This window comes from Dama dama, chromosome 20 (genome assembly GCF_033118175.1).
Source record: "Dama dama isolate Ldn47 chromosome 20, ASM3311817v1, whole genome shotgun sequence".
Taxonomy (NCBI): domain Eukaryota; kingdom Metazoa; phylum Chordata; class Mammalia; order Artiodactyla; family Cervidae; genus Dama; species Dama dama.
The window spans coordinates 14710458-14737991 of NC_083700.1; the positions used below are offsets into that span (position 1 = coordinate 14710458).

General features: G+C 44.4%; 1 protein-coding gene across 1 annotated transcript; it reads right to left on the minus strand.

Moving 5' to 3' along the window:
* Positions 1-1250: 1250 nt before the first annotated feature.
* Positions 1251-25793, minus strand: LOC133040097 (SLAM family member 5-like). Its single transcript, XM_061119843.1, has 4 exons — positions 25713-25793; positions 16868-17245; positions 3231-3527; positions 1251-1770 (listed from the first exon to the last, which is right to left on the minus strand). Exons 1-4 carry the CDS (start codon positions 25786-25788, stop codon positions 1688-1690), a joined length of 834 nt encoding a protein of 277 aa, XP_060975826.1. The 5' UTR covers positions 25789-25793; the 3' UTR covers positions 1251-1687.
* Between the last annotated feature and the right edge of the window lie 1741 nt (positions 25794-27534).

Here is a 27534-nt window from a genome sequence, read left to right on the forward strand (position 1 = left end):
ATGTAGATGATACCATTCTAATGGCAGAAAGTGAAGAGGAACTAGAGTCTCCTAATGAGAGTGAAAAAGCTGGATTAAAATTCAACATAAAAAAAACTATGATCATGCAATCCAGTCCCATTACTTCATGGCAAATAGATTAGGAAAAGTGGAAACAGTGACAGATTTTATTTTCTTGGGCTCCAAAATCAGTGCAGATGGTGACTACAGCCATGAAATTAAAAGATGCTTGCTTCTTGGAAGAAAAGCTATGACCAAACTAGAAAGCATATTAAAAAGAAGAAACATCACTTTGACAGAAAGAACTGCATAGTCAAGATATGATTTTTCCAGTAGTTATGTATGGATGTGAGAGTTGGACCATAAAGAAGGCTGTGAAGTGAAGTGAAGTGACTCAGTCGTGTCCAACTCTTTGCAACCCCATGGACTGCAGCCTCCCAGGCTCATCCATCCATGGGATTTTCCAGGCAAAAGTAATGGAGTGAGTTGTCATTTCCTACTCCAGGGGATATTCCCAACTCAGGATCTGAACCCGGGTCTCCTGCATCACAGGTTTACCCTGTGAGCCAAGAGAAGGCTGAGGGAGAACCAAAGAATTAACGCTTTCAAACTGTGGTGCTGGAGAAGATGGTTGAGAGTCCCTTGGACTGCAAGATCAAACCAGTCAATCCTAAAAGAAATCAGTCCTGAGTATTCATTGGAAGGACCGATGCAGAAGTTGAAGCTCCAATAATATGGCCACCTAATGGAAAAGCTGACTCGTTGGAAAAGACCCTGATGCTAGGAAAGATTGAGGGCAAGAAGAGAAGGGGACAAAAGAGGATGAGATGGTTGTATGACATCGCAACTCAATGGACATGAGTTTAAACAATCTCCATGGGATAGTGAAGGATCGGGAAGCCTGGCATGCTGCAGTCCATCGGGTCGCAAAGAGTAGGACATGACTTACTGATGAAACAACAAACAACAAAGATCCTACATGGAACCAATGCTGCTGACAAGCACTGATTATGGATGCCCCCCAAGTTCCCAGTACTACACGGGCCTCAGATGTAAATTTTCCTAGTTAATACTGTTGCTTGTTCAGAAAGAGGCAGCGGGACAGAAGTAGCAGTGATTAGGATTGATAAGCACAAGTGTAGGTGCAGAGGAAACTGGTAAAGCCCAGGATGATCACAGCTCCGGCCTCTCAATTGATCCATGCCTTCTTTTTTTTTTTTTTTTTTTTTTTTTATTAGTTGTAGGCTAATTACTTCACAACATTTCAGTGGGTTTTGTCATACATTGATATGAATCAGCCATAGAGTTACACGTATTCCCCATCCCGATCCCCCCTCCCAAGGATTAATCTCCATGCCTTCTTGATGCTCTTCTTAACTCTGCTCTGTCCCGTTGCCATCATCATGGTTCCTCTAGTCCTCCTGCAATGCTTCTCCTGAGTCACACATATACACAGAGTGGAGCTTGAATCTCAGTCTCAAAACCCTGTGCCCAATTCCGTGATTATGACACCAATGTCATTATCACATCCACCAGCCATTTTGCAGGGGAAAATCTCTGAGCAGCAAAGTGAATAAGAAAGGGTTTCAGTGGAAGAGAGGAGTTATCTGAGGAGAAAAAAGAAGTGCAACTTGCCTCTTCCAGTATCCATGTTCCTTTCCCTCTTATACATTTTCCAAAAGCACAGTCAAGTTCCCAGGAAGAATAGCACAACCACGATGGTCCATAGGATGCCTCCAAGGGAGTCAGCCATCATCTGTCTGTGTGAACCTGTTTCCCTCACACAGAGAGAAAGGAGAATGGTTAAGGAAAGACAGAATTTTAAATATCCATTGCCATAGGGAGAAAGAGAGAAAACACATGGAGAAGACTAAAGTCCTGGTTCAGAAATTGAAGAGGCAAGAGTGCAGTAGATCCATTCATAACTGAACTGAGAAAATACCAGCTTGTACACATGCCTTTGGGGTGGGCCTTCCAGAGGAGGTGATGCATAAACTCAGTCTTGAGGGGAGAGTAGGAGTTCCCCAGATATTCAAGGTGGGTGGAGAATCAGAAAGGAGGAGCACCATGTTCCGGGAATGTTACTGTCAAATCATAAGCCCCAGGGGTTGCCATCATCCCACGCTGCAAGCTGAAGAGACACAGAGCAGGAAGGAGCCAGATGAAGAGGAGAAGAGGGAGAAACAATCTCCTTCTCAAGGGTATTGCTGAATGATTATTTTATCTGAGAGTCCATGATGAGGCTGAGTGGAGGGTTATAGGGGTTTAAGTGATGCTGACATATCAGATGCCTCCAGCAGGTCAGGTGTCCCTTGTGGAGGATGGGTTAGAAGGGCAAACTACACATATTCATTCATGATTCAATGAAACAGTGAATGTGAGCAAACATTGCCAGAGTCTTTCCTTGGGACATGAATTCAAAGAAAACAAGACATGGCCTCTGCCCTCCAGGTATTCTAAGTTACACAGGAGACAAGTCCATAAACAGCATTGTTAACTCAGTGTGGGGTGGCCTTGGACTGCTCCTTAAAAAAGATAATGTCTATGCTGGAAGGTCACAGCAGCTGCAAGGCCCCATACCAAATGAGATGGAGGTTCCTTTTCTTCGAACTTTGTTAAGAGCAGAACCATAACCAAGTACAGGACCCTGGGTAACCATATTGATCATCCCCCATGAAGCTGGTCTTAACTGAGAGACATCCCTCAACAGGAGGAAATAAGAAAGTGAAGGGCTCTTGACTTTGGAGGACTGATGGTAGAGGAAATAACATTTCCAGAGGGTTGGAAGCTTGTGATAGCAAGACTCATTCAGGGTCTCTAGTTAAACAATCCAGTGTGAAATACGTGAGGAGAGAGACATGGGCAGAGAAGCATTTGAGCCCTGAATCATACAGGGAGACACTGGAGGTCAATCCCTCAGATGGCACAGCTGACACAATCCAATTCACTTTTCCTAAGACCACACTGAACACACAGTGAATGATGAGTGATGTGGGGAGAGTTCTTGAAAGTCTGCTGTCTAGACCAACAGTGGCAAGGGCTGGAGAGGAGAGCATGGATGTGTGAGAAATTTAAAAGCAGAAGCAAATTGGTTGTGCTTCCCAGGCTCAGGTATTGGGTGACCGGGTGAAAGGTGGTGCTAATAAGAGAGTGGGGAGAAAAGCCCAGAGCTCTCACCCAGAGCACGTGAACTCCAGGAGTGCCCCTCCCCTCTGGCAGGTTGCACTCACCGTGGGAGCAGACTTGTGCAAAGTCTACAGAGGCAGTTTTCTTCTCCACATGGTTCTGGACCACACAGATGAAATTGGCACTGGACTGAATCAGGGACTTGTTCACAGTCAGTTTCCAGGCGTTGGGGGCTAGTTCCGGTGTCCCACTCCACTCCAGCTCCCTGGGAAGGCCCTTGCTTTCCCAGGTCACACTCAGGTCTTCTCTGTTTCCTGGGGCTTTACACTCCAGGGTGATATTGCACCAGCCTGGTGTGATGGATGATGACTTGACCAGGATCTCAGGAATGATCACGGGCTCTGGGGCAGGTGAGACAGAAGAATGGGGCATCACATGAGTGGAAAACATTACAGTTCACATTTTCTCATCCATTATCTCACTGAAGCTCTGGCAACTTCCCTCTCAGGATGCTGAATGCATTTTCCAGAAGAAGCACTATTTTCCCAAAAAACAAATATACAGCAATGACAATAAGAAAGGAAACAATTGAGGTAAGCCCTATGTGATCTTACTAGATCACCAAGCCTTAAAATTCTTCCATTAAAAAGAAAAACTGTATGCTGGACCTCAGCTTCCAGGATTCATTGTATATAAGAAATTGGGATGTTTTCTTCCTTCCAGGGGAAGAAGGTGGGGAAGGAAGGACTTGACCTGGTCCAGGACCATTGCCCTGCTTCTCCTGTTCAGATGCCTGGGGCTACACAGCCCTTATGGAGCATTGACATATGGCCTGTGCTGGGATGCCAAACTAGAGACATTTCTGAGAGATGCAGTGGTAGTGACCAGCAACTACAAACCAAGTGTGGTTAGAAAATGCCGCTAAATTTGAGGCGCACACCAGCAGAGAAGTCGCTGACAAGTTTGTCATAGATATCATGTGGGAAACTCAAGCTGTCAAAGTCACTCATGTAGCAGATATTTCCCTAAGCAGCAGAAACTCTAGGGGAAAAAAGAGTTGACTAATGAGGCTCTTAAGATGTATCACTGTGTAAATTTTCTCCTATATCTATTGAGGATTGAGAGCTAGATTGGAGGGGTGTTTGTGAGCAATTGTATCTCTGGCCTTTTCATACCAGAGTTTGAGCAAGCTCCGGGAGTTGGTGATGGACAGGGAAGCCTGGCATGCTGCAGTCCAGGGAGTGGTAGAGTCAGACACGACTGAGTGATGGAACTGAACTGATACCTCTGGCTGGTGAGAAGAGAGAGGACAGGGAGGACTACCTTACCTATGGATTTCCAAACTGTGGTCAATAAATAGTGCCCCAACCTCCAGAACCTCTGAATGTGTTAGGTTATTGGGCAAAGGGAAATGAAAGTAACAGATGAATTAAGGATATTTATTAACTGACCTTCAAATAGGGAGATTATTCGAGAATATCTGGTTGGAACCAAGGTAATTACAAGGGTCCTTACAAGAAGAAGAAGGAAGTAGAGGAGGGGGTCAGAGAAATCAATATGAGAAGGAATTGTCCCTCCATTGCTGGCTTTGAAGATGGACAAGTGTGACCATGAGCCCAAGAATGCAGGCAGTCACTAAAAGTTACAAGGTGAAAGAAAATGTTTGTTCCTCTGGAACCTCCAGGAAGGCACACAGCCGTGACAGTACTGAGAAATGGAGCATTTCCTGCCATATCAATAAAGAAGGATGTCACAGCCATCAGTGATTCCAGCCCCCAAATATTAATTTCTGAGCTCAGAAGGGGCCCAGGAAGAACAGTGCCTGTTATAGTGTGGTCATCCAATGGTGATTACTGAGGGTTTGGGGTGGGGGGTCGGGCAGCAGGGTTGTGAAAAAGCCCCAGAGAGCTGAGGTGAATATGAAATGAGTGATTTCAGTAAGCCTAGACTTTTGCACCTTCCCACACATAGAAAAGCATTAAATTCCTTGAGATATCTGCTTTTCCTTAATGTTCAGACTGCCTGCCCCTTGTTGCAAACTTCTATATGACCTGACTCCACCCCCTGCCTCCTCAGAGCAGTTCTCTCACGGTTACTTGAGATGCTGTCTCTCAGGCTTGAAGTCCTAAAAATGTCCACCGAATAAAACATAATTCTCGATTTCTAGCTTATGACTATTTTTTTTAAATCAACTTGATTTAGCCCAGTGAGACCCCTATTTGACTTCTGATCTCCAAAAAGATAAAATAATACTTTGGTGTTTTAAGCCACTAACTTTATACTAATTTGTGATAGAAGTAATTGAAAATTAATACACAAATCAAATAAACTGAGTCCTATAAAGAATAATAATTATTATGGCAAATACTAATGAAGAACTATGGATGGAGGTTCATAACATTGTATAGGAGATGGTGCTCATAATCATCCCCAAAAAGAAGAAATGCAAAAAGGCAGTGGTTATCTGAGGAGGCCTTACAAATAGCTGAGAAAAGAAAAGAAGTGAAAGGCAAAGGAGGAAAAGCAAGATATATCCATCTGACTGAAGAGTTCCAAAGAATAGCAAGGAGAGATAAGAAAGCTTTCCTCAGTGATCAATGCAAAGAAATAGAGGAAAAACATATAATGGGAAAGACTAGAGATCTCTTCAAGAAAATTAGAAATACCAAGGGAACTTATGTAGAGATGGGCACAATAGACAGAAACTTTATGGACCTAACAGAAGGAGAAGATATTAAGTGAGATTGCAAGAAAACACAGAAGAATTATACAAAAAAGATCTTAATGACCCAGATAACCATGATGGTGTGATCACTCACCTAGAGTCAGACATCCTGGAGTATGAAGTCAAGTGGGACATAGGCAGCATCACTACAAACAAAGCTAGTGGAGGTGATGGCATTCTAGCTGAGCTATTTCAAATCCTGAAAGATGGTGCTGTGAATGTGCTGCAGTCAATATGCCAGCAAATTTGGAAAACTCAGCAGTGGCCATGTTGCAAAAATCCGACTGTTGAAACCAAGCACCAGACGTGGAGGGTTGGAGAACTCAGGTTTCTTAAGCCAGCTGCCCCAGATGAGCTAGCACTCTGAAGTTCTGGGAACCCAAACTTAAGGTCAGCTTTACTCTTATAGGTTCAGTACACACAATTATACTTGGCACTGGTTGATTGGTTATCTTGTTGCTATGGGAAATGGGCAGTTACAGAGCATGGGAGTTGCTATGCGTTATGTGCAGGGAATTGCCAAACAGGAATTCATAGAAGCATGAATAGAACATTCCATACTTATCAGAACATCTTATGGTAATAGTCGATTGCTAGGTCATCTTGTTCCTATCTTGGCACACCAAGCATATTCTACAGAAGCAGAACTAACATGAAGTTATTTCTGAGTGTAAGTTTTATATTTTCCTTTTCAGTCTGCCCTCTTGAAGTGCCTTAAATCTTATAAGGCATCAACTTCTTGATCTTCTTGGCCCAGGGGCTGATAACCTCTCAGGGCTAGGAGATGTGTGGTGTCCTCCATCTGCGGCAGCTTCTGCTAGGCTAGAAACTGTCCTCATGATTAATGACAAAAGGCACGATAAGAGGAGGCAGGTCCAAAGGAAGAGTAGGACTATTCATACTAGAGTTTTGAATCCTCCGTGATAAGAAAACCATCCCTCAAGTAGCTCTCCAGGATTCCATCCCTTCCAAGTCTGGACTGGGACATGAGCTATTTTAGTCATTTTCCTGGTTATTTCTTCTAAGACCTTGCCTTTATCATCTATCTGTAGACAACAGTTGCTAAGATTGAACTATCCACAGATGCCGCCCCACCCCCTGTAGCCAGTAAGTAATCTAAAGCCAGGTGATTCTGATAGATAACATTATGCATCTTGGTTTGTTGTTCTACCAATAAGTTAAGAACCTTGACCATTTCATTAGTAAAGATCTCAACCACTGCCTGGAGCCAGATAATTCTGTTATGCATGTAAATTGGGGTTTGGTAGCCTCAGGACCCATCTTCTGCCCAATTGGCTGGCCCATAGTGTAGGATTATGCATTCAGGAGGCCATTTGTCATCTTTCCAATTTCCAATCTGTAGATATCTGCACTTTTTGATGAGTCCTCTGTCTTTATAAACTGGGACTTGCAATGATTCACCTTGAGCTAGGGGAAGTAGGAAAAAGGAAAGGTGGATAGTCTCCAATAAGCATGCCCCCCTGACCAGTTGGCTGGCAAAATTGAATATGCATTAGCCCCACAAATCCAACATGATAATACTTCTGGAGCAGGCCAGTGGCCTTCAGTGGACAAGTCATCCCGTCTGGTCGTTAAATTGAGGAAGCTTGCTAGAGGGTAAGGATTAGGCTCTGTATAGTTTGTGTTTCCCCACCAATAAGAGGTGTGAGTATTTGCATTATAATATCTTTGGCCAAGACAAGTGACTCTTCCTACCGGAATGTTGAATATTGAGCCCCACAGCTCCGGACACTTCTTGCCAATTATGGAAGTCTTTAAATGCCAAATTCTGACCCTGGTTTTCTTGAATTCACCTGAGCTGTTGAAGGGTCTCTGGGGATCTGGGGTCATTGTTCTCCCATCTTAGTTACCCCACAAACATAGCAAGAAATAACCATTAATGTCTGGGCTATGGTCTCAATTAGAGCTAAGAACAGGGTTTAGTTTTGACTGAAGTAGGAGGGGGACCACTTTCTATCTCTTTATAAAAAGAATGGAAGAGCTTTTGTGTAGATGCCAGGAACGGAACAGAAACACTCCGGAAATCCAACACAGTTCCTGGGTCAGCACCACTCCCATTGATATAAAAACCAATTTTGAAACCATTTTTCTTCATTTTGAGTCCCCAGGGTTTAAGATAGTGAAACTGACAGGATTATACATCCCTAGTTCACAATTGGGGCCAACAGTTCCCTTCTGAAGGAGAGTTATCTTCTTTTATCTTTTCACATTGTCCATGTGACACAACTCCAGTGAGGGCAGTAAGCCCAACAATCACCATAGCAAGAGTAGTGGGTGGGTGCTAATTCACACATATATCTGTCATTGAACGTGTACTCTTGTTCCCATGATAAGCCCCACATTTTATAGTATTCCAGGGGTTTCTGTTAATAGCAGAAACCTTCAAAGTGTACCGCCACCAGAAGTTCTAAATTTGTAACTTGTGTCTGGTTAATCAGAAGCCTTCCTTCTTGGTGCCGAACCTCTAACAAATCTTCATTAGGGGACGATCTGGGGGTCAAACCAAATACATTGACCTTCTTGTAAACAAATAGAATAGGTTGCCTTGTTATGAACACAGGTTTCTTGGGCCTCTCCTTGGCAGGGGAAGTGCGTATGGTGAAGCATGGTCCAAGTGACCCCCTGACCTGATTTAGCCAATGTGAATGCATGGAGTAAATGTGGGGCTGTTTTATTTTCTAATACACTATAGCTCAGCAGGATATAATCTGCTATTATACAAAACATTTGATTCCACTTAATAATCCCATTACTTTTGGGGTAGATTGTAGCTAAAGCAATATCTCATGTTTGACCCACAGAAAGCATCAAGGCCAGTAGTGCAACCAGTCCCTACTTGGCAGGGTGTCATCATAACCCTGACTCTCAGATGTCCCTCGTCAAATTCCTCAAGGTTCCACCATGTGTGAACCAGCCAGCCCTGGAGGGACTAGAGCAGGGTTGAAGATCTTGGGCAGGATTTGGGTGTCTAGGAAGGAAGACCCAAAGTGGCTTGTTGAGATGAGCCTCGGCAGTCCAGTTCTGTTGCCCTTCTAGAGGTGCTGTTATCTTCACCCAGGTATGGTGAATCCACAGAGTGACACTTGTAACTAACAGCAGTAGGGGTGATCAGGACGACAGTTTGAGGGCCTGTCCAGACTGGCTGAAGTGTTTCCTCTTTCCAGTCTTTAACCCATACTTCGTCTCCTGGATTATAGGAATGAACCCAATTGCCCAAAGGAATGGGAGTCCTTTCTAAGGTTTCTCAAGTGATATGGTGGAAGACTCTTTCCAAACCTGGAGGTGTCCGGACATCTTCAGGTCAGCTAGTTTTTGGGAGTCACCCTTGAGCTTCCCTATCACTTGGGGTGGTCTCCCATGTTAGATCTCAAAGGGAGAATAGCCTAAAGACGTCAGGGTGCACTGGGCTCAGAGCAAGGCTGGGGTAGCATGACGACCCAAGGTAACTGGGTCTCCTGACAGAGCTTAACTAACGTAGTCTTGAGGGTCTGATTCATGTGCTCAACTTTCCCTGAGCTTTGTGGCCGGTAAGTGGTATGGAGCTTCCATTTGACCATCAGTGTCTTGGACAAAGTCTGGATTATCTCAGGGGCAAAGGCTCGCCCGTTGTCATACCCTATGGAGAGAAGTAGCCCATACCTAGGGATTATCTCTCTTAGTAGGGCTTTGGCCACCTCGGGCGCCCATTTAGCGTGCCTGGGATAGGCCTCAGCACATCCCGAGTAGGTGCAGACTACCACAAGTAAATATTTAGAACACTTGCAGGGCTTGACTTCAGGGAAGTCAATTTCTAAATCTTCAAAGGGCAGTGTCTGAACCCCTGGGCTGGATCTTGGTCCTTGGCTGACATTGTCTCATTCAGAAGTCACATACCTAGCTCTGATCTGGGGACACAGGGTATGGAGCTTAGGAACAGAATAGGAGCAGCTCAGTAAACTTTCCAGCACACTTTTCTTTAAGTGAGTTGTCTCATGGTGCTGTTTCAGCAGCTGGACTGCTATATTGCTGAAAACAAAGACCCTTTGTCTGCAAGTCTCCACCAGCCCTCTTTTTCTTTTGTTCCTCCCTCATCTAAAGCCCATTGATCTTCCTTGGTATATCTCAGGGATGGAGGCAATTTTGGTGCCAAGAGTACCTTAGAAACTGGCTCAGGGCCTACCATGGGACTTGGTTGGGTTGCTGCCTTCTTGGCTGTCGGGTTGGCCAATGGATTCCCTTTGCTACCTGGATCAGTTCCCCTTTGATGGCCTTTGCAATGGATGACTGCCACTTGGGAAGGCTTTCAAAATGCCTCTAACAGCTGAAGGACTTCTTCTTTGTTTTTGATCTCCTTTCCCCTGTTAGCAGTACTCCCCTTTCTTTATAAAGGACTCCATGAACATGTAAAGCAGCAAAGTCATACCTTGAGTCAGTGTAGATATTGACTCACTCTCCTTCAGTGTGCCTTAGTGCCTGGATAAGTGCCCACAGCTCAGCCCGTTGGGCTGCCCTTGTGGGAAGGCCTCAGCCTTTACTATGCTGTCTGCTGTTGTTATTGCATAGCCTGTCTGGTGGTGTCTGCCCTGACAAAACTGCTTCCATCAATGAACAGTTCCAGTTCTGGGTTTTAGAGGGGAACATCCTTCAGATTTGGCCTGCTCAAGTAAATTTCATCTATGACCTCTTCACAGTTATGATCAGGGGTTCCTGCCTCCTTAGGTCAGAAGATAGTGGGATTCAGCATCTGCACAATCTCGAGGTGGACCCGTGGGTTTTCACGGAGTAGTCCCTGATAGTGAGTCATCCTGGTGTTGGTGAGCCGCCTGTACCCTTGGCTGTTCATCAGCGCAGTAACAGCATGGGGAAACTTTACATTTATATTTTGTACTAGTGTAAGCTTATATGCTTCTCTGACCAAGACCACAATGGCAGCTAATGCCTGGAGACTTGAAGGCCATCCCGTGGTCACAAGATCCAGTCGTTTAGACAGGTATGCGACCAGGCACTGCCATGGCCCAACTGTGTGAGGACCCCCAGTGCAGTGTGATTTTTCTCTGAATTAAGAGGTTAAAGTCCCACATCAAATCTAGCAGTTCTAATGCTGGAGCACTGGTCAAAAGTCTTTTTATCTCCCTGAAGGCTGTTTCTTGTTTATGTCCCCACTCTAGGGTGTCCTTACCAGACCTTGCTGTGGTTTCGTACAATGGTTTGGCAGTTTCAGAAAAAACCCAGTATCCAGATCTGGCAAAATTCGGCAGACGCAAGGAACACACAAAATTTCTTGGTGCTTGGCCGAGGTATTGAGCAGATGGTTTGTTTCCTCTCATGTCCAAGTGCCCAGTGGCCTCTAGAGATGACAAACCCCAGGTACTGACCTCCTATCTGCAGATAGGAACCTTTTTCCATGACATATTGTACCCCATGGTGGACAGTAGAGCCAGCAGGGCTTTGGTGACTTTCCAGCAGTCCTTTTTGGTTTGACTGGCTAGCAACAGGTCATCTATGTACTGGAGAAGGGTGCAGTTCAAAGTTTCTCTGGAGAAGGCAGCAAGATCCACAGCCAGGACTTCACCAAACAGGGTAGGTGAATTCTTGAAGACTTGTAGCAGTTGGGTCCAAGTCAGCTGTGTCTGTCTCCTGGTGTGTGGGGCTTTCCAGTCAAAGGCAAAGAAGGGATGACTGGCCCATGACAGCAGAGACGGAAGAAGGTGTCCTTGAGATCGAGACATGTGAACTAGCTTGCATAGATGGGTAAGAGTCTCAGGAGTGTGTAAGGGTTTGGGACTAGTGGATGGATAGTGATCATTGTGTTGCTGATGGTGTGGAGATCCTGGATATGGAGACAGTCATTCCTTCCAGGTTTCTTAACTTGTAGGAGTGGAATGTTGAAGGGAGACTGACAATCAAGATTTTGGTGCCATGCAGGCATTGGATGTGGCCCGAAATTCCCAGGCATGCCTCCTGTGGTACTGGATATTGCCTCGGGTGATAGGAGTGGCCCTTGGCTTCATGTCCTCCATGATGGGTGCATGCTTTTTGGCCAAACCTGGGGGCCCCTTTTCTGCCCTGACAGTGGGGAACTCTTTTAGCAGGCTGGTTGGATTTGTCTGTTCTCTCTCTGAAGAATAGAGGCAACTTCACCTTCCCGGGGCATGGTCATAGCCATCATCAGAGCTGATTGCCTCCACAGGATGAGGCTTGCATGCTTCCTGGGGGCAAAGGTAATCTGAACTCCAAGCTTTCTCAGTAAGTCTCTGCCCAGTAGGGGAATGGGGCCCTCCAGTAAGTACAGGAATTTATGAGTCACTAGGGGGCTATCTGGCATGAGCAGGCCTTGCAGAATGAGTGGGCAGTCCTGTCCCCTGTTGCCCTGATGATAGCTGCTGTTCGACCTGTGAGGGGAGTCACAGGTGTGATTATCACAGAGTGTTCAGCTCTGGTGTCCAACATAAAAGTCATTGATTGCCCCCCTACCTTCATTGCCACCATAGGCTGCCAGGAGGCCAGGGTCAGGAAGCCAGGTCCTTCCTAGTCTAATTCTGCTCTTGCCAGTCCAATAAGGTCTTGGACGACTGGCTCAGGCTGGTACCTTCCTTTGTTGAGCTGATTGAACTTCTTTGACCATTCACACATCCTTGTGCATTGGGAGCATTCATTCTGCCAGTGACCGGTCTCTTTGCAATAGGTGCACTGGTCGAGATGCAGTCGTGGTCTCTTCTTGACTTCCGCTTTCCATGGGGGAACAGTCTGTTTCACTGGATCTGGGTTCCCCAGTGCAGCACCCAGCAGCGACTGCTTCTACTTCATTTGCTTGTCAGCCATCCTTTGGGTTTCTCAGTAGTGGTTCACAAACACCTTGTTTGCAACCTCCAGGAGCTGAGTGGCATTCATTCCAGTGAAGCCCTCAGGTTTCTGGAGCTTATGGCGATGTCAGCGTAAGACTGAGCCACAAACTGAGCCACTGACCATGTGTTGGTTTTCTCACACTTCAGGGTCAAAAGCAGAGTACACCCAGAATGCATCACATAGTCTCTCATAGAACTCCATGGGTGATTCACCTGGCTTCTGGTGCACCTCTGTTGTCTTAGACATATGGTTGGTTTTCTGGCTCCTGCCCTCAGTCCTTGTAGCAGGGCTTGTCAGTACTTGTCCAGGGAGTCCTTCCCATCCAGGGCATTGAAGTCTCAGTTGGGCCAAATGTCCAGTGTAGCCCCCAAGGCCCAGGCTGCAGGATCTACTGTACCAGCTGGTACCTGCCCTTGGATCCATCCCGGAGCCTCTGAAAGGATTCAGCAGCATTTTTCAGTGTCAAAGAGAGTCAGAAGATGATGGCAAAAGTTGTCCTAGGTAGGTTGGTGGCTGTGAGAAATAGGCTGAAAAAGACCAGTCATTGCCTGCGGTTTCTCTGAGGAGAATGGAGTGTGGTGTTCCCAGTTGAGGAGGTTGGTATGGTAAAGGGTTGGTAATAAAGGACTGGGCATCCTAGCTGGACAGAGTCATCCTCATTAATCTGGAGAGGGCCTCAGGTCTCTCATAAAGGCATCAGCAGGGCTGTGGGCTGTTGAGCTGGCTTGTCTGAGCAAAGTTGCAGTGGGCTCGGAGGGTGCTATGGATTTGGAGGTGATGGAGACACAGATGGTGGAGGGCTGTCTGGTAAAGGGTGAGGAGGCTAAATGAGAACTGGCAGAGCAGTTGGAATGTAGGGCAGAGGCACAGGGACTCTTCTTCATGGTCCCCTTAGTGGATAACCTTTTTTGGCCCTTCTTTGCCTTTTCTTGGAGCCAGCTGGGCCACTGGCTCAAAGATCCTACACTGTCCCTGCTGGTTTGCACAGAACTGAACCCAAGGAGTTAGCTGACTGGTGATTTGCAACCAGCAGTCTATGTATGGAAACTGGTCTGGGTGCCCGGGGGTCCCTGTCACTGCTCAGTATACAGCTCTAACCATAGGAAGATCTAGAGTACCCTCTGCAGGCCAAGCTACCCCAAAGGTGGGCCATTCTGACTCACACAGAGTGCAGAGCTTTCCCGAGGTCATCTTAACCACAGTCTCCAGGAAATTTTCTTAAAGTTTTTATCATACAATCTAAAACAGTTGGCTTAGAGTAACTTCCCCCATATTGACAAATGCAATCTACCTCTCTGACCAGGAAGGAGAGGGGTGCACATGGGAAGGGCCTTGTCTTAGGGCCTTATAGCTCAGGTAACACTGACATCACCACTCCTGGAAAGCCCAGTATTCCCATACAGCGCAATTATGGGTCTCCTTGAAGATGGTCCTGATCGCTAAATGCCTCAGGGAGACAGGACTGAAAGGAGGAAATCCCTTGTAATGGGATTCACAGAGGAATAATTTCAGGTGGGGCTCTGGAGGGGCCCTGGGGTGATTGACCCTCTCAAAGGCAAGTGGAGAGAGCAGTATGCTTACTCCTTGCCTAGGTGAAGGGCCTGAAACCCTTGGGGAATTGGGGAATTATATGGAAAAGGTGAAAGAGGAAGGCAGCCTTGTAATGAGAATCCAAAAGTAGGCAGGAGCACGTCAGAGTGTGCCTCTCCACAAGGACTGGCTCAAGGGACCAAGAGAAAGGGAGGTACAGAACTGCCTGACAAAAGAGGCAAGTTTTTTGAGTAAAACTCAATTTCTCAATAAGTTGGCTCAAAGAGTCAGCTGATAGAAGGGGAAAATGAACATTCAAAATTTTAAGAAAATAATTTTGGCAGAGGGTCCTAGGGCAAAAGAGCCATTTGGACATACAGAACTTCTAAATCAAATCACTAACCAGTTGTCCCCCTCCCTCTGTATCCTGCCCTGTGTTGGTAACACGAAGACAAACAAGTGTGGGTATCCCCTCCAAGAAGACACCATTCAGGTGCCCATCTGGCCATGTCCCCATGGAGAACTTAGGTACCTCTTAGCTTTGGCAGGTCAGTATAAGCCTCTGACCAGGATCTGACTCACAGGGAGGGACTGGGTCCCCCAGAGACAGACACTACCCTGAGCCATATGAGGTCACCCCAGAAGTGCAGGCTAGGGCATACTCAGAATCCAAAGCCATGAGGGCCGTGTAGCCACACAATCACCCTGGAATGAGGACAAACCAGGGAGTTCACTCACACACACATTCAGAACAGAGGTCATCACAACACCTCCCTTCTCCATAGTTCCCAGGTTTTCCTAACTGTTGCTCAAGGAGATGATCAATCTCCTCTTCTACCCACTGAGGTAGGACATGATTGGGGTCTGGCCCTGGGGCCTTACCTTATTGAGAAGTCTTGCTTGGTGAGTTGGTCCATCCCTCCAATAAGTCTGGCGAGGGCTCAGCCATATGGAGAATCAGAATGCCAGTCCAAAACAGAACCGAGAAAACCACCAAGTGGCGGCACTCCTCATTTGTCTCCGAGTTCCTCCACTCGAACCGGCCAAGCCACCAGTGCAGTGTCTCAAGGGGCCAGTGTGGTTGGAATCTCCCTGGGACTTCCAGAAATGTTTCAGGAGTCAGACCATCGAGAAACCAAGCACCACGATTGGAGGGCTGGAGAACTCAGGTTTTTTAAGCCAGTGGTCCCAGACAAGCTAGCCATCTGATGTTCTGGGGCCCAAGCTCAGGGTGAGTTTTACTCTTTCAAGGTCAGTACACATAATTACAGTTGGCACTGGTTGATTGGTTACCTGGTTGCTATGGGTTTTGGGCAATTACAGAGCACAGGAGTTGCTATGGGTTACATGCAGGAAATTTCCAAACAGAAACTCAGAGAAGCAGGAACAGAACATTCCACACTTATCATAATATCTTATGGTAATAGTTGATTGCTAGGTTATCATGTACCACCTTGACCCAGCAAGAATATCTAACAGAAGCAGAATGAGCATGAAGTTATTTCAAACTGAGTATAAGTTTTAAATTTTCCTCTTCAGCCACAGGACTGGAAAAGATCAGTTTTCATTCCAATCCCAAAGAAAAGCAATGAAAATTTTCAAACTACCACACAATTGTCCTCATCTCACATACTAGCAAAGTAATACTCAAATTTCTCCAAAATAGGCTTCAACAGTACCTGAAGTGAGAACTTACAGGTGTTCAAACTGGATTTAGAAAAGGAAAAGTGACCAGAGATCAAATTAACAACATCTGTTGATTATAGAAAAAGCAGGAGAGTTCCAGATAAAAAACTACATCTGCTTCACGAACTATGCTAAAGCCTTTGACTGTGTGGATCACAACAAACTGTGGTAAATTCTTAAAGAGATGGGGATACCAGACTGCCTTACCTGCCTCCTGAGAAATGTGTATGCAGCTCAAGAAGCTACAGTTAGAACTGGACATGGAACAACAGACTGGTTCCAAATTGGGAAAGGAGTATGTCAAGGCTGTATGTTGTAACCCTGCTTATTTAACTTCTATGCAGAGTACATCATGTGAAATGCCAGGCTGGATGAAGCACAAGCTGGAAACAAGATTGCCAGGAGAAATATCAATAACCTCAGATGTACAGATGACTCCAAGCTAATGGGAGAAAGAAAAGAGGAACTAAAGAGCCTCTTGCGGAAGTGAAAGAGGAGAGTGAAAAAGCTGGCTTAAATCTCGACAACAAAAAACTAAGATCATGGAATCTGTATAAGACAGAGGATGACTTAGCTGGATGACATCATCCACTCATTGGACGAGTCTGAGCAAGCTCTAGGAGTTGGTGATGGACAATGAAGCCTGGCATGCTGCAGTCCATAGGGTCGCAAAGAGTCAGACATGACTGAGTGATTGAACTGACCTGAACTGATGACAAACATGCTTACCCCAAATTTTTTTTCTCCTTTTCCCAGACAATGAAGTGATTTTATGCCTGGTTTGAATATCAGCTCTGTTCATTTGTGGTAAACCTACTTATCCTAATTCTGAATGAGAAAATAGGATATGAAGACTGGTGTCTTGAAGGGATCCTGAAAAATGGAGCCTGTGTGAAACTCCTAGCACAAAAGCAGGAGGGAAGCCATAGGGTGGGGTTAGGAGGTGTCACTTACCACCGACAGTGAGGTGGAAAACCTTGGTAAATTCTATTCCTCCAGTGAAGCTGGCTCGAGCCCGGTACTGCCCACTGTCCTCAGAGGTCAGGCTCTCAATCTTCAGAGAACTCACGTTGGGTACGTGGACCCTCTGCTGGTACTTGTCCTGGAGGCTGACCCAGGTTGGGGTTTCTGCCCCACGGCGGACTCGCAGCAGGACTCTGTAGTTTGACTCAGGACCAAAGCCCCATGAGACCTCCTCTGGGTCAGCTTCTTGCTCCTTGATCACATGAAAAAACACAGAATCTCCTCGTATCCCATACATGGGAACAAATCCAGAATCCTGAGCTTCAGAATCATGTGGTCCAGAATTCCGGGCCACTGTGCTGCAGATGCCTAGGACATTGGAGATAGAAAATGTGAGTAGTTTCTCACTTAAGAAGAAAAGAGAAAGCAACAGAACTTATCTTTTTCATGAAATCCATCCAATATACTCTCCTGATTCTTGGAATGCAAGTACAGTGAATTTGAAGTAATTCTGGAATCTAATCCTGGTTCTGGTGGTGCCTAAGCTTGAACAAGTTACTTAAACTTGCTAACCCAGATTGTCTTTGCTTGGCTGATAATGATGTGTGTGAAATATGTGAGATCATCCTCTGAATCACATTTTCAGGTATATATAACTGCGAATTTGTAGGAGGAGTTCCCAATGTGTCTCTCAAAGATCCCCTTCCTCCTGTTCACACCCTTTTGACAACTCTTCCCCTGGAAAACGGGCTGCACCTAGTGATTTGCTTCCAAGGAATAGAATACAGACACAGATGGATGTTATTCCATGATACTGGGTTACACAAGACTGTGATGTCCCTCTTCCTTACACACATACTCTCTTTCTCTCCTTCACTCTCTTTCTCACTCTGAGGAATACACCTGCCATGTCAGCTGCCCTAAGGAGGGGCCCACGTGGCAAGGAACTGAGGGAGCCTCTGGCCAACAGCCAGGGAGGAACTGAGGCCCTCAACCCAACAGGCACAGAAACTGCCTCCCATCAGCAATCCCAAGTGAGCTTAGAAACAGATCCTTCTGAGATGACCCCAGGGTGGATGCAGCCCCAGGCAAGACTTTGATGTTAGCTGGGGACACCTTGAGCCAGAGAGGACCCAGCTGAAATACCCCTAATCCCTGACCCACGGAAACTGTGAAACCATATTGGGTGGTGATTGAGGCACTATGTTTTGGGGTGACAGGTTATACAGCAATAGACACCTAATACAAATATGAAGGCTGCTCTCCTTCCTGTTCTTTATAGGCAGCGTAGTGTCAGGGCAGATAGACTGTGCTGTGTAAAAAACAGTTATAATACCTCAGAGTCTTAGACAAGGGGTGTTTATATCACACACCCAGGTCCCAAAAGACAGTGAGAGAGAAGTCCTATCACACATGGAGGAGGTGCCACCTCCTTGTAGCTGCACCCATGGAGCTCACAGCATCCTCACAGGCTCCCAGTCCCACAGTAGGGAAGGGAGACAGGAGAATCACCCAAGGGTTTCCCTGCTTCTGTCCAGATATAGTGTGATTTCTGTTTTTGCTTTCTTGCCAGAACTGGTCACAAGGCCCTGGCTAACTTCCAGGGCCTAGAATATGAGAGGGAGCAAGTGAGCATTTAGTGAACTCTGCTGTCCCTGTCACCAAGTCAGCACTTCCCAATGAGTCCCTGAGAGATCACAGTGAGCCTTCCTCAGACACTTTTCTGCAGAGCTATGACCACTTGGCACTTTCCCCTCAGGGTCAATTGCTCCAGAGCTTATTTTCTCTCTTGAGGCTTAAGTTCCAGGGATCTGATACCCTCTGTCCTTTAGGGGACCAGGGTAGGACAGTACAGGACCAGGGAAAGTGCCATAGAATAACTTTATCCTGAAAGGAAAAATAATCTCCTTCTTCCAGCAGGTCAAGATTTGCCTGGGTGGGACTCTGACTGCAGGGGACACAGTCTTCTCTCCAAATCAGTACACTCTCATCTCAAACCTGCCTCCCTCCTGCTGCACTAACACCATTCCTGGTCTCACTGGAAGCAGAGAAGAGCTCATGCCAGCATTCATATACACAGGTGTTTCAAATATTTTTGTATTAATTTAGTCATCAACTCATTTAATAAGGCATCTCCTCAGGATCAGGCCTTCACCACAGTCCTTTCAACTTCTCTTACACAACTCACAGACCCTCTTACAGACCCTCACACTGAGCTTAATGACATTTTAAGGTCATTAGGCTTCACAACATGTATCATTAGGGAAAGTGGTCCACGAGAGTAAAAGGTATTCATTCATCCATATATCCTGTCTGGATCCTCAGAGCTCCTCTTTTGTCCCTTCTTTCCACCCCTCACTCCTCTATGAGACCCTAGTGCAAGACTAGGTCTGGTGCAAAGGACTGCTGCCCTGTAGAGCAGCAGTCGCTAAACTATTGACGCGAGGGACTGGTGTCATGGAAGACCATTTTTCCATAGACGGGGGATGGTTTCAGGATGATTCAATTGCATTACATTTATTGTTCACTTTATTATTATAATAATACATTGTGGCATGTAATGAAATAATTATACAGCTCACCATAATACAGAATCAGCAGAAGTCCTGAGCTTGATCTCCTGAGCTTTGGCAGTAACTTGAGTGATGGGAAGTGGCTGTAAATACAGATGAAGCTTCACTCACTCACCTGCCACTTAGCTCCTGCTTTGTGGCCAGGTTTCTAACAGGCCAGTGACCAGTGCTTGTCCACGGCCCTGTAATTGGGGGCCCCACTGTAAAGCACACACCCTGGTGTGAGAATGGGCCCCCCACACACAGTTCACAGGAGGTCAATTGAGAAGATCTGGGCAAAACTTTGCTACCAGTCCATCTAAACAAATCAGGACACAAACGCCATGGCCAGAAGGCCCCCATGACACAGTGCCCCATCCCTCTCTCACCAGAAACAGGGTTGGCACAAAATTTGAGCTTAGACTATAGCCTCCAGAACTAAGGGAAAACAAATTTCTGTTGTTAAGCCACACAGTCTGTGGCATCTTATTTTGGTAATCCATGCAGTATAACACACCCTACAGGTTTTAGAGCAAATATATTCCTGCTGACACCTTGATTTTGGACTTGTGAGTGCCAGAACTGAAATCATACATTTTTGTTCTTTTATGTCACCCAGATTTGGGGTTCTCATGAAGAGATTAGTGTCAATATAGAAAGAAGAAGAAGAGAGAAGTCTCTCTCTCTTTCTCTCTCTCTCTCTCTCTCTCTCTCTCTTCCTCCCCCACCCCACCCCCCCACTTCTCTCTCCCTTTCTCCCTTCCTCCCTCCACTCTCTCTGCAAGTTTGTCTGTCTTTCTTATATAATCTCTGAGCCCCAGGAACTATAGGAAAAACAAAACAACTCTAACATATCTCTCTAGTGAAATAAAATTGACAGAAGAGAAAGCTTACATTTTATTGTTGACACAAAGTTACTTAGTTAAATGGGATGTAATGTCATACAAAGTTCGTTGTTATCTCAAGATATCTGTTTACAAATGCTTTCCGGTAGTATTGGTGGTAAAGAACTGGCCTGCCAGTGCAGGAGACTTAAGAGACATGAATTCGATCCCTGGGTCTGGAAGATCCCCTGGAGGAAGGCATGGCAGTCCACTCCAGTATTTTTGCCTCGAGAATCTCATGGACAGGGAAGCCTAGAGGGATACAGTCTGTAGGGTCACAAAGAGTCAGATACAACTGAAGCAACTTAGAACGAATGTTTTCAAATGCTCTCTAATTCACTGAATTTTATATAACTCTGACAAGTTCATATAATGACTGGGATACTAAACCCAAAAATTAAAATAATAAAAGCTTTCCAAACTTTCTTCAGAATTGATATTTCACTGGGTCTTATTATTCATCATCAGTTTTTATTTAATTTCATTATAGACACATAATCTGTGATGAAGTCCTAAATGAGATATACAGAGAACAAGATGGTTGAGGAGTAGGCAGATGCAGAGTACATCTCCCCCCCCCCGCCACGGATACATCAGGAATACACCTTCAGACACAGAAGTGCTTGCAGAACACCACCTGAGAGCAGACAGGAGTACCTGACCACTGGAAAAGAATATATAGAAGCATGAAAAACTCAGTAGGATAAAGGAACTGGGGGGGGGGGGAAGAGTTAATAGGACTGGACCTGCCCTCAGTGGTTGGGGGAAGTGAAGCAGGGGTCTGACCCCACATCGGGGCAATTGCCTAGGTCAGAGGAGAAACATTTAAGGCTGAGAGTGAAACAGCTGATCTGTGGCAGCCGAAATGGAAGGAGAATCAGAGAGTTCTTGCCACAGTGATACCACAGACAAGGACACAGGTCCCCTAGAAGGCACAGTGTCTGAGAGCTGGAGTGCATGAATTGTGGAGCAATCCCAGGGTGAGGGCTGCTCTTGACTGCAGAGAGGCAGAGCTAGGGGACACGAGGCAGCAGGCTGTGGTGGGAAATGCCTGTGGAAGAAAGTCAAGCAGCCATGGAAGCAAGGCAATACTGCCGAGTCATGCATCAGGGGTGGAGCCAATGAGGTTTCACAAGAGAAATCCAGGGGCATCTTGCTTTAGCGTGTTTTTGTTTGTTTGTTTGTTTGTTTGTTTGTTTGTTTGTTTTTCTTTTCAGCATCTGCTTCAGTTAGTTATGTTCTTAACTGGTAGTTATCATTTTTGGTTTCCTTTGTTCACCAGGTCAACGTACTGTACTTTATTTTTGTTTAACTGTTTTGATTTTGCTTAGGGGTGTATATGCCATTATTTATATGATTATTTTCCTGATTTTGTAACTGCCATTTGTCAAATTAAAAAATTCTTAGTAACAAATGACAATGAAAACACAACTCAAGACCTATGGGATGCACCAAAAGCTGTTCCAAGGGAAGTTCATAGCAATACAATCCTATCTCAAGAAACAAGAAAGTCATTGAATAGACAACCTAACTTTACACCTAAAACAACTGAAAAAGAGCCAAAAAAATCCCAAAATTAGAAGAAGGAAAGAAATCATAAAGATCAAACTGGAAAAAAAAGTCAAAGTGGAAATAAATGAAAAAGAAATGAAAGAAATAATAGTAAAGATGAATAAAACTAAAAGCTGGCTCTTTGAGAAGATAAGCAAAATTGACAAACCTTTAACCAGACTCATCAAGAAAAAAGAGAGAAGAATCAAATCAAGAAAATTAGAGATTAAAAAGGAGAGGTTAAAACAAAGCAGAAATTCATAGGATTAAAATAAGAGATTATTATGAACAAGTATATGGCAATAAAATGGATAACCTGGAAGAAATGGACAGATTCTTATAAAAACTCAATCTTTAAGACTGAACCAGGAAGAAATAGAAATTACGAACAACACAATCTCAAGCACTGAAATAGAAGCTGTAATCAAAATTTTCCAAAAAAATGAAAGCCCAGTAAAAGATGGCATCACAAAATTCTATCAAACATTTAGAGAAGAGCAAATGCCGATCCTTCTAAAACTCTTTCAAAAACTTGCACAGGAAGGAACACTTCCAAACTCATTCTATGAGGCCACCATCACCCCGATACCAAAATCAGACAAAGACAGCACACAAAAAAGAAAACTATAGTCCAATATCACTGGTGAACATAGATGTAAAGATCATCAACAAAATTTTAGCAAACAGAAGTCAACAACACATTAAAAAGCTCATACACCATGATCAAGTTGGGTTTATTCCAGGGATGCAAGAATCCTTCAATAAATGCAAATCAATCAATCTGATACATCATATTAACAAATTGAAAGATAAAAGCCATATGATAATCTCAACAGATGCAGAAAAAGACTTTGACAAAATTTAGCACCCATTTATGATTAATACTTGTCAAAAAGGGGCATAGAAGGAACCTTCCTCAACATAGTAAAGGCCATGTATGATAAGCCCACAGCAAAAATTATTCTCAATATTGAAAAACTGAAAGCATTCCTCCTAAAATCAGGAACAAGACAGGGGTGTCCACTTTCCCCACTATTATTCAACATAGTTTTGAAAGTCTTAGCTAAAACAATCAGAGGGAAAAAAAGAAACAAAAAGAATACAGATTGGAAAAGAAGAAGTAAAGGGCCCACTGTTTGTAGATGACATGATACTGTACATAGAAAACCCTAAAGATAGTATCAGAAAATTTCTAGAACTAATCAGTGAATTTAGCAAAGTCACAGGATACAAAATCAGTACACAGAAATCACTTGCATGCCTGTATACTAACAATGAAAAAATCAGAATGAGAAATTAAGGAATTAATCCCATTCACCATTGCAACAAAAAGCATAAAATATCTAAGAATAAACTTACTTAAGGAGACAAAAGAACTATATACAGAAAATTAGACTGATGAAAGAAACCAAAAATGACATAAACAGATGGTGAGATATTCCATGTTACTAGGTAGGAAGAATCAATATTGTGAAAATGACTATACTACTGAATGTGATCTATAGATTCAATGTGATCCCTATCAAATTACCAATGGCATTTTTCACAGAACTAGAACAAAATATTTTGCAGTTCATGTGGAAGCACAAAAGACCCCAAATAGCCAAAGCAGTCTTGAGAAAGAAGAATGGAGCTGGAGAAATCAACCTTCTGGACTTCAGATTATACTACAAAGCTACAGTAATCAAGACAGTATGGTATTGGCACAAAAACAGAAATATAGACTAAGGGAACAAGATAGCCCAGAAATAAATCTAGGCACCTATGGGTACCTTATTTTTAACAAAGGAGGCAAGAATATATAATACGGCAAAGACAGTCTCTTTAATAAGTGGTGCTGGGAAAACTAGACAATTACATGTGACAGAATGAAATTAGAACACTTCCTAACACTATACACAAAGATAAAATCAAAATGGATTACAGACCTAAATTTAAGATCAGAAACTATAAAACTTTTAAAGGAAAACATAGAAGAACACTCAATGAGATAAATCAAAGCAAGATCCTCTATGACACATCTCCTGGAGTAATGGAAATAAAACAAAAGTAAACAAGGGGGACCTGATTAAACTTAAAAGATTTACACAGAAAAGGAAATTATAATCAAAGTGAAAAGACAGCACTCAGAATGGGAGAAAATAATAGCAAATGAAACAACTGACAAAGGATTAATTTCCAAAATATACAAGCAGCTCATACAACTCAATACCAGAAAAACAAACAATCCAATCAAAAAAAAAAATGGAAAAAAGACCTAAATAGACATTTCTCCAAAGAAGATATACAAATATCTAACAAACACCTGAAAAGATGCTCAACATCACTCATTATTAGAGAAATGCAAATCAAAACTACAGTGAGATATCACCTCACCCTGGTCAGAATGGCCATCATCAAAACGTCTACAAACAATAAATGCTGGAGAGGGTGTAGAGAAAAGGAAACACGTGCACTGTTGGTGGGAATGTAAATTGATACAGCCACTAAGGAAGACGGTATGGAGATTTCTTTAAACCTGGGAATAAAACCACTATATGATGCAGCAATCCTACTCCTAGGCACATACCATGAGGAAACCAAAATTGAAAAAAACACATGTATCCTCTTGTTCATTGCAGCACTATTTACAACAGCTAGAACACGGAAGCAACCTAGATGTCAATCAACAGATGAATGGATAAAGATGTTTTCGTACATATACATAATAGAACATTACTCCGCCATAAAAGGGAATGCATTTGAGTCAGTTCTAATGAGGTGGATGAACACAGAGCCTATTATACAGAATGAAGTAAGTAAAAAAGAGAAAGATAAATACCGTATACTAACGCATACATACAGAATCTAGAAAAATGGTACCAAAGAATTTATTTGCAGGGCAGCAATGGAGACACAGAGAACAGACTTCCAGACATGGGAAGAGGGGAGTGGAGGATGAGATGTATGGACAGAGCAACATGGAAACTTACATTGCCACATGTAACATAGATGCACAAGGGAAATCAGCTATATGTCTCAGGAAACTCAAACAGGGGCTCTGCATCAACCTAGAAGGGTGGATGGGGAGGGAGATGGGAGGGAGTTTCAAGAGGGAGGATATATATGGATATCTATGGCTGATTCATCTTGATTTTGACAGGAAACAACAAAATACTGTAAAGCCATTATCCTTCAATGTAAAAAATAAATAGAAAGCTAAAAGTAAATAAATAAATGAGATATACAGCTTTCTCATGACAGTCATTCTTTAAGTTCCCTTTTTGCTTAATTCCCAGTCCTCTTTGCTTCACCCTCCTTTCTTTCTTCTCCAAGTTCACCCCCTGCTGGAACCCACTTAGCAGTTTACTGTTCCTTCCATGGTTTCTTCATTCTTTTACAACATGTGGCTATACAGACACCCTTAAATTTTGGAGGCCGCTCCTCCTTTTGCAAAATTAAATTTTACTGTATTCAACATCCTGCATTGGCCCAAGAAAACTAGACTCCAGTTGCTTCCTCCAGTTCAGATACAGGGTGCTAGGTCTGCCCCTTCTCCATGAGACAGTTGCAGAGGCTGTTACCTCCCTCTGTCAGGTCAGGGGGACCTTGTTCCTTTGGGGAGCACTCCTTTGGTCCCCAGGAGCTGCTTCTGTATCTCTCTCTATTCCTCTCCCCAAGTAGCTCCAGGCTGCCTTGGCTTCCCTGTTATTGATAAAGTAGTGACCTCACCTCCCTAGTAATGGATCCCTTACTGTAGCCAAGGCTACCTCCACTCATGGTTCTCAGCCTCAACACAAACTAAGACATCAGAGAGAGAAGGGGGTCCCTGTATCTAGACCCCTGCCACAAAGAGCCCAGGCTACTCACTGAGGAGGAGGAGGCTGGTGAGTCCCAGGAGACGGGTGGCCCAGCAGAGGTGGGGGTCTTCTGAGGAGGGATCCATCTCAGGCTGCCTGACAGCCTATGCAGCTGCAGAGGAAACAGTTAGGAGGAGCAGAGAGAGCGGGAAAGGCTTCACTCCTACGAGTTCTTGGGCTCTTCCCCACCCCAAGGGTGGGGCTACCAAGTTAGTTCTGGATGCCAGCTCACAGGGCTAGAATAAGCCATAAAGATGTTTCTTATTATCCCCAGAACCTACAATAGGACCTCAATAAACTATTGCAGAATAAATACGTAAACAACTCCACTTTATGATATACCTGTACTATATTGGCAAGGCGCCCCATTCCTGTGGTCATGCTAGTTTGGCGATCACACACTCCTTACCCCTACCCCCATTATAATCCCTTTACTAGTTTCCCCTGGTTAACAGCTCAGCCAGGCAGCCTTGGTCACTAATATCAACCTATAATCCAGCACAGAAATTACACTATTACACCCAGGATGGGCAATATATCTTCTTCTTTATACCACTTAGTGAGATAAATTTCCTTTTTGATTTTCTGTGAACTTCAGCTATCAGTTGCCCAAGTAAGAAGCCATTAGCAAAAGAAACTAAAGGTTGTTGTGAGAAGTGTTGCATTCCCACACGGCCAGTACAAATATTAGCATATATCTGTTCTTGCACTCTTCTGGTTTTCTTACTTGTCACTAGTAGCAGTTATCCTCCCTATACACAGGGCAAAGCCAGAATCCACGGCCTCTGATAGGCTCTTGTCTGCATCACACCCACCACTTCTCTTTCATCCTCTGCCAGCCCTGCTCCTGCTATCATGGATGGGCAGGCATGCATATCTACACTCCTCCTGTTCACAGCCTCAGCTGCCTCAGACTCACTGCCACCTGCTGAGGCTCAGGCTCTGGCGTCTTCTCCCTAGACTGAGTCCCCACACCTGAGAACTGTCTCACCCCACACTCCACAGGAGCAGCCCCATCCACCTAACTCCTGGTCCATGCCTCCTTCCCCTGCCCACTGAGGCTTTCTGCTCAGCTGCCCAGACCCCAGTGCTGCATCCACAAGACTGGCATGCACTCACTCATGCACTCAAGGTATTCATGGTGCCTTAAACCCATTTTTGGATGTGAAAACTGAGATCAAGTGTGGCTGCATGACCTGCGAAAAGTCACACAGTGAATCAAGGATAAGGTATGTACTCTCAACAACAACCTTAGAAAAAATTTCACTACATCACAGCCATTGTCCCATCCCACTCTGTGACCTCAAACAACGCACAAGAGTCCATTTTCTGCTCTGCAACATCTTAGACAAGAGAATATCCACCAGGTTCATTCCATCCAACCAAATCTATTATCGAGAAAATGACTTCAATAGATGGTCCGTGGGTCCTGTGGTCACTAACTTCTGTATGCAGTCAAAATCTAGGTAGCTCATCCACTGGTCATTCTCAGGGTGAAGATGAATGGGTCTGGTATTTCCTTCTCTGTCATGTCCCTACACCTGTTGCAAGCAATCTTTGTGTGAGAAATGTGTGGTTTTGAAAATCATTTGCTAAAGGGGGTTGGGAAGGAGGAGCCTAGAGAGAAAGAAGCAGCAATGTGGTACAAGCCACAGACACTGGGAGAGAGCCACACGGTAGAATTTATATGCTGGCAAAACACCTAGAACTTTTAAAAAGTCGGGGTAGCCTATGTCATATTCCACATACTAACCATCCTGTACTAGGCATAACACATAAACAAGCCCTCATACCAACTTCAGAAACATTGCAAAGAGTTTACTAAACACAAA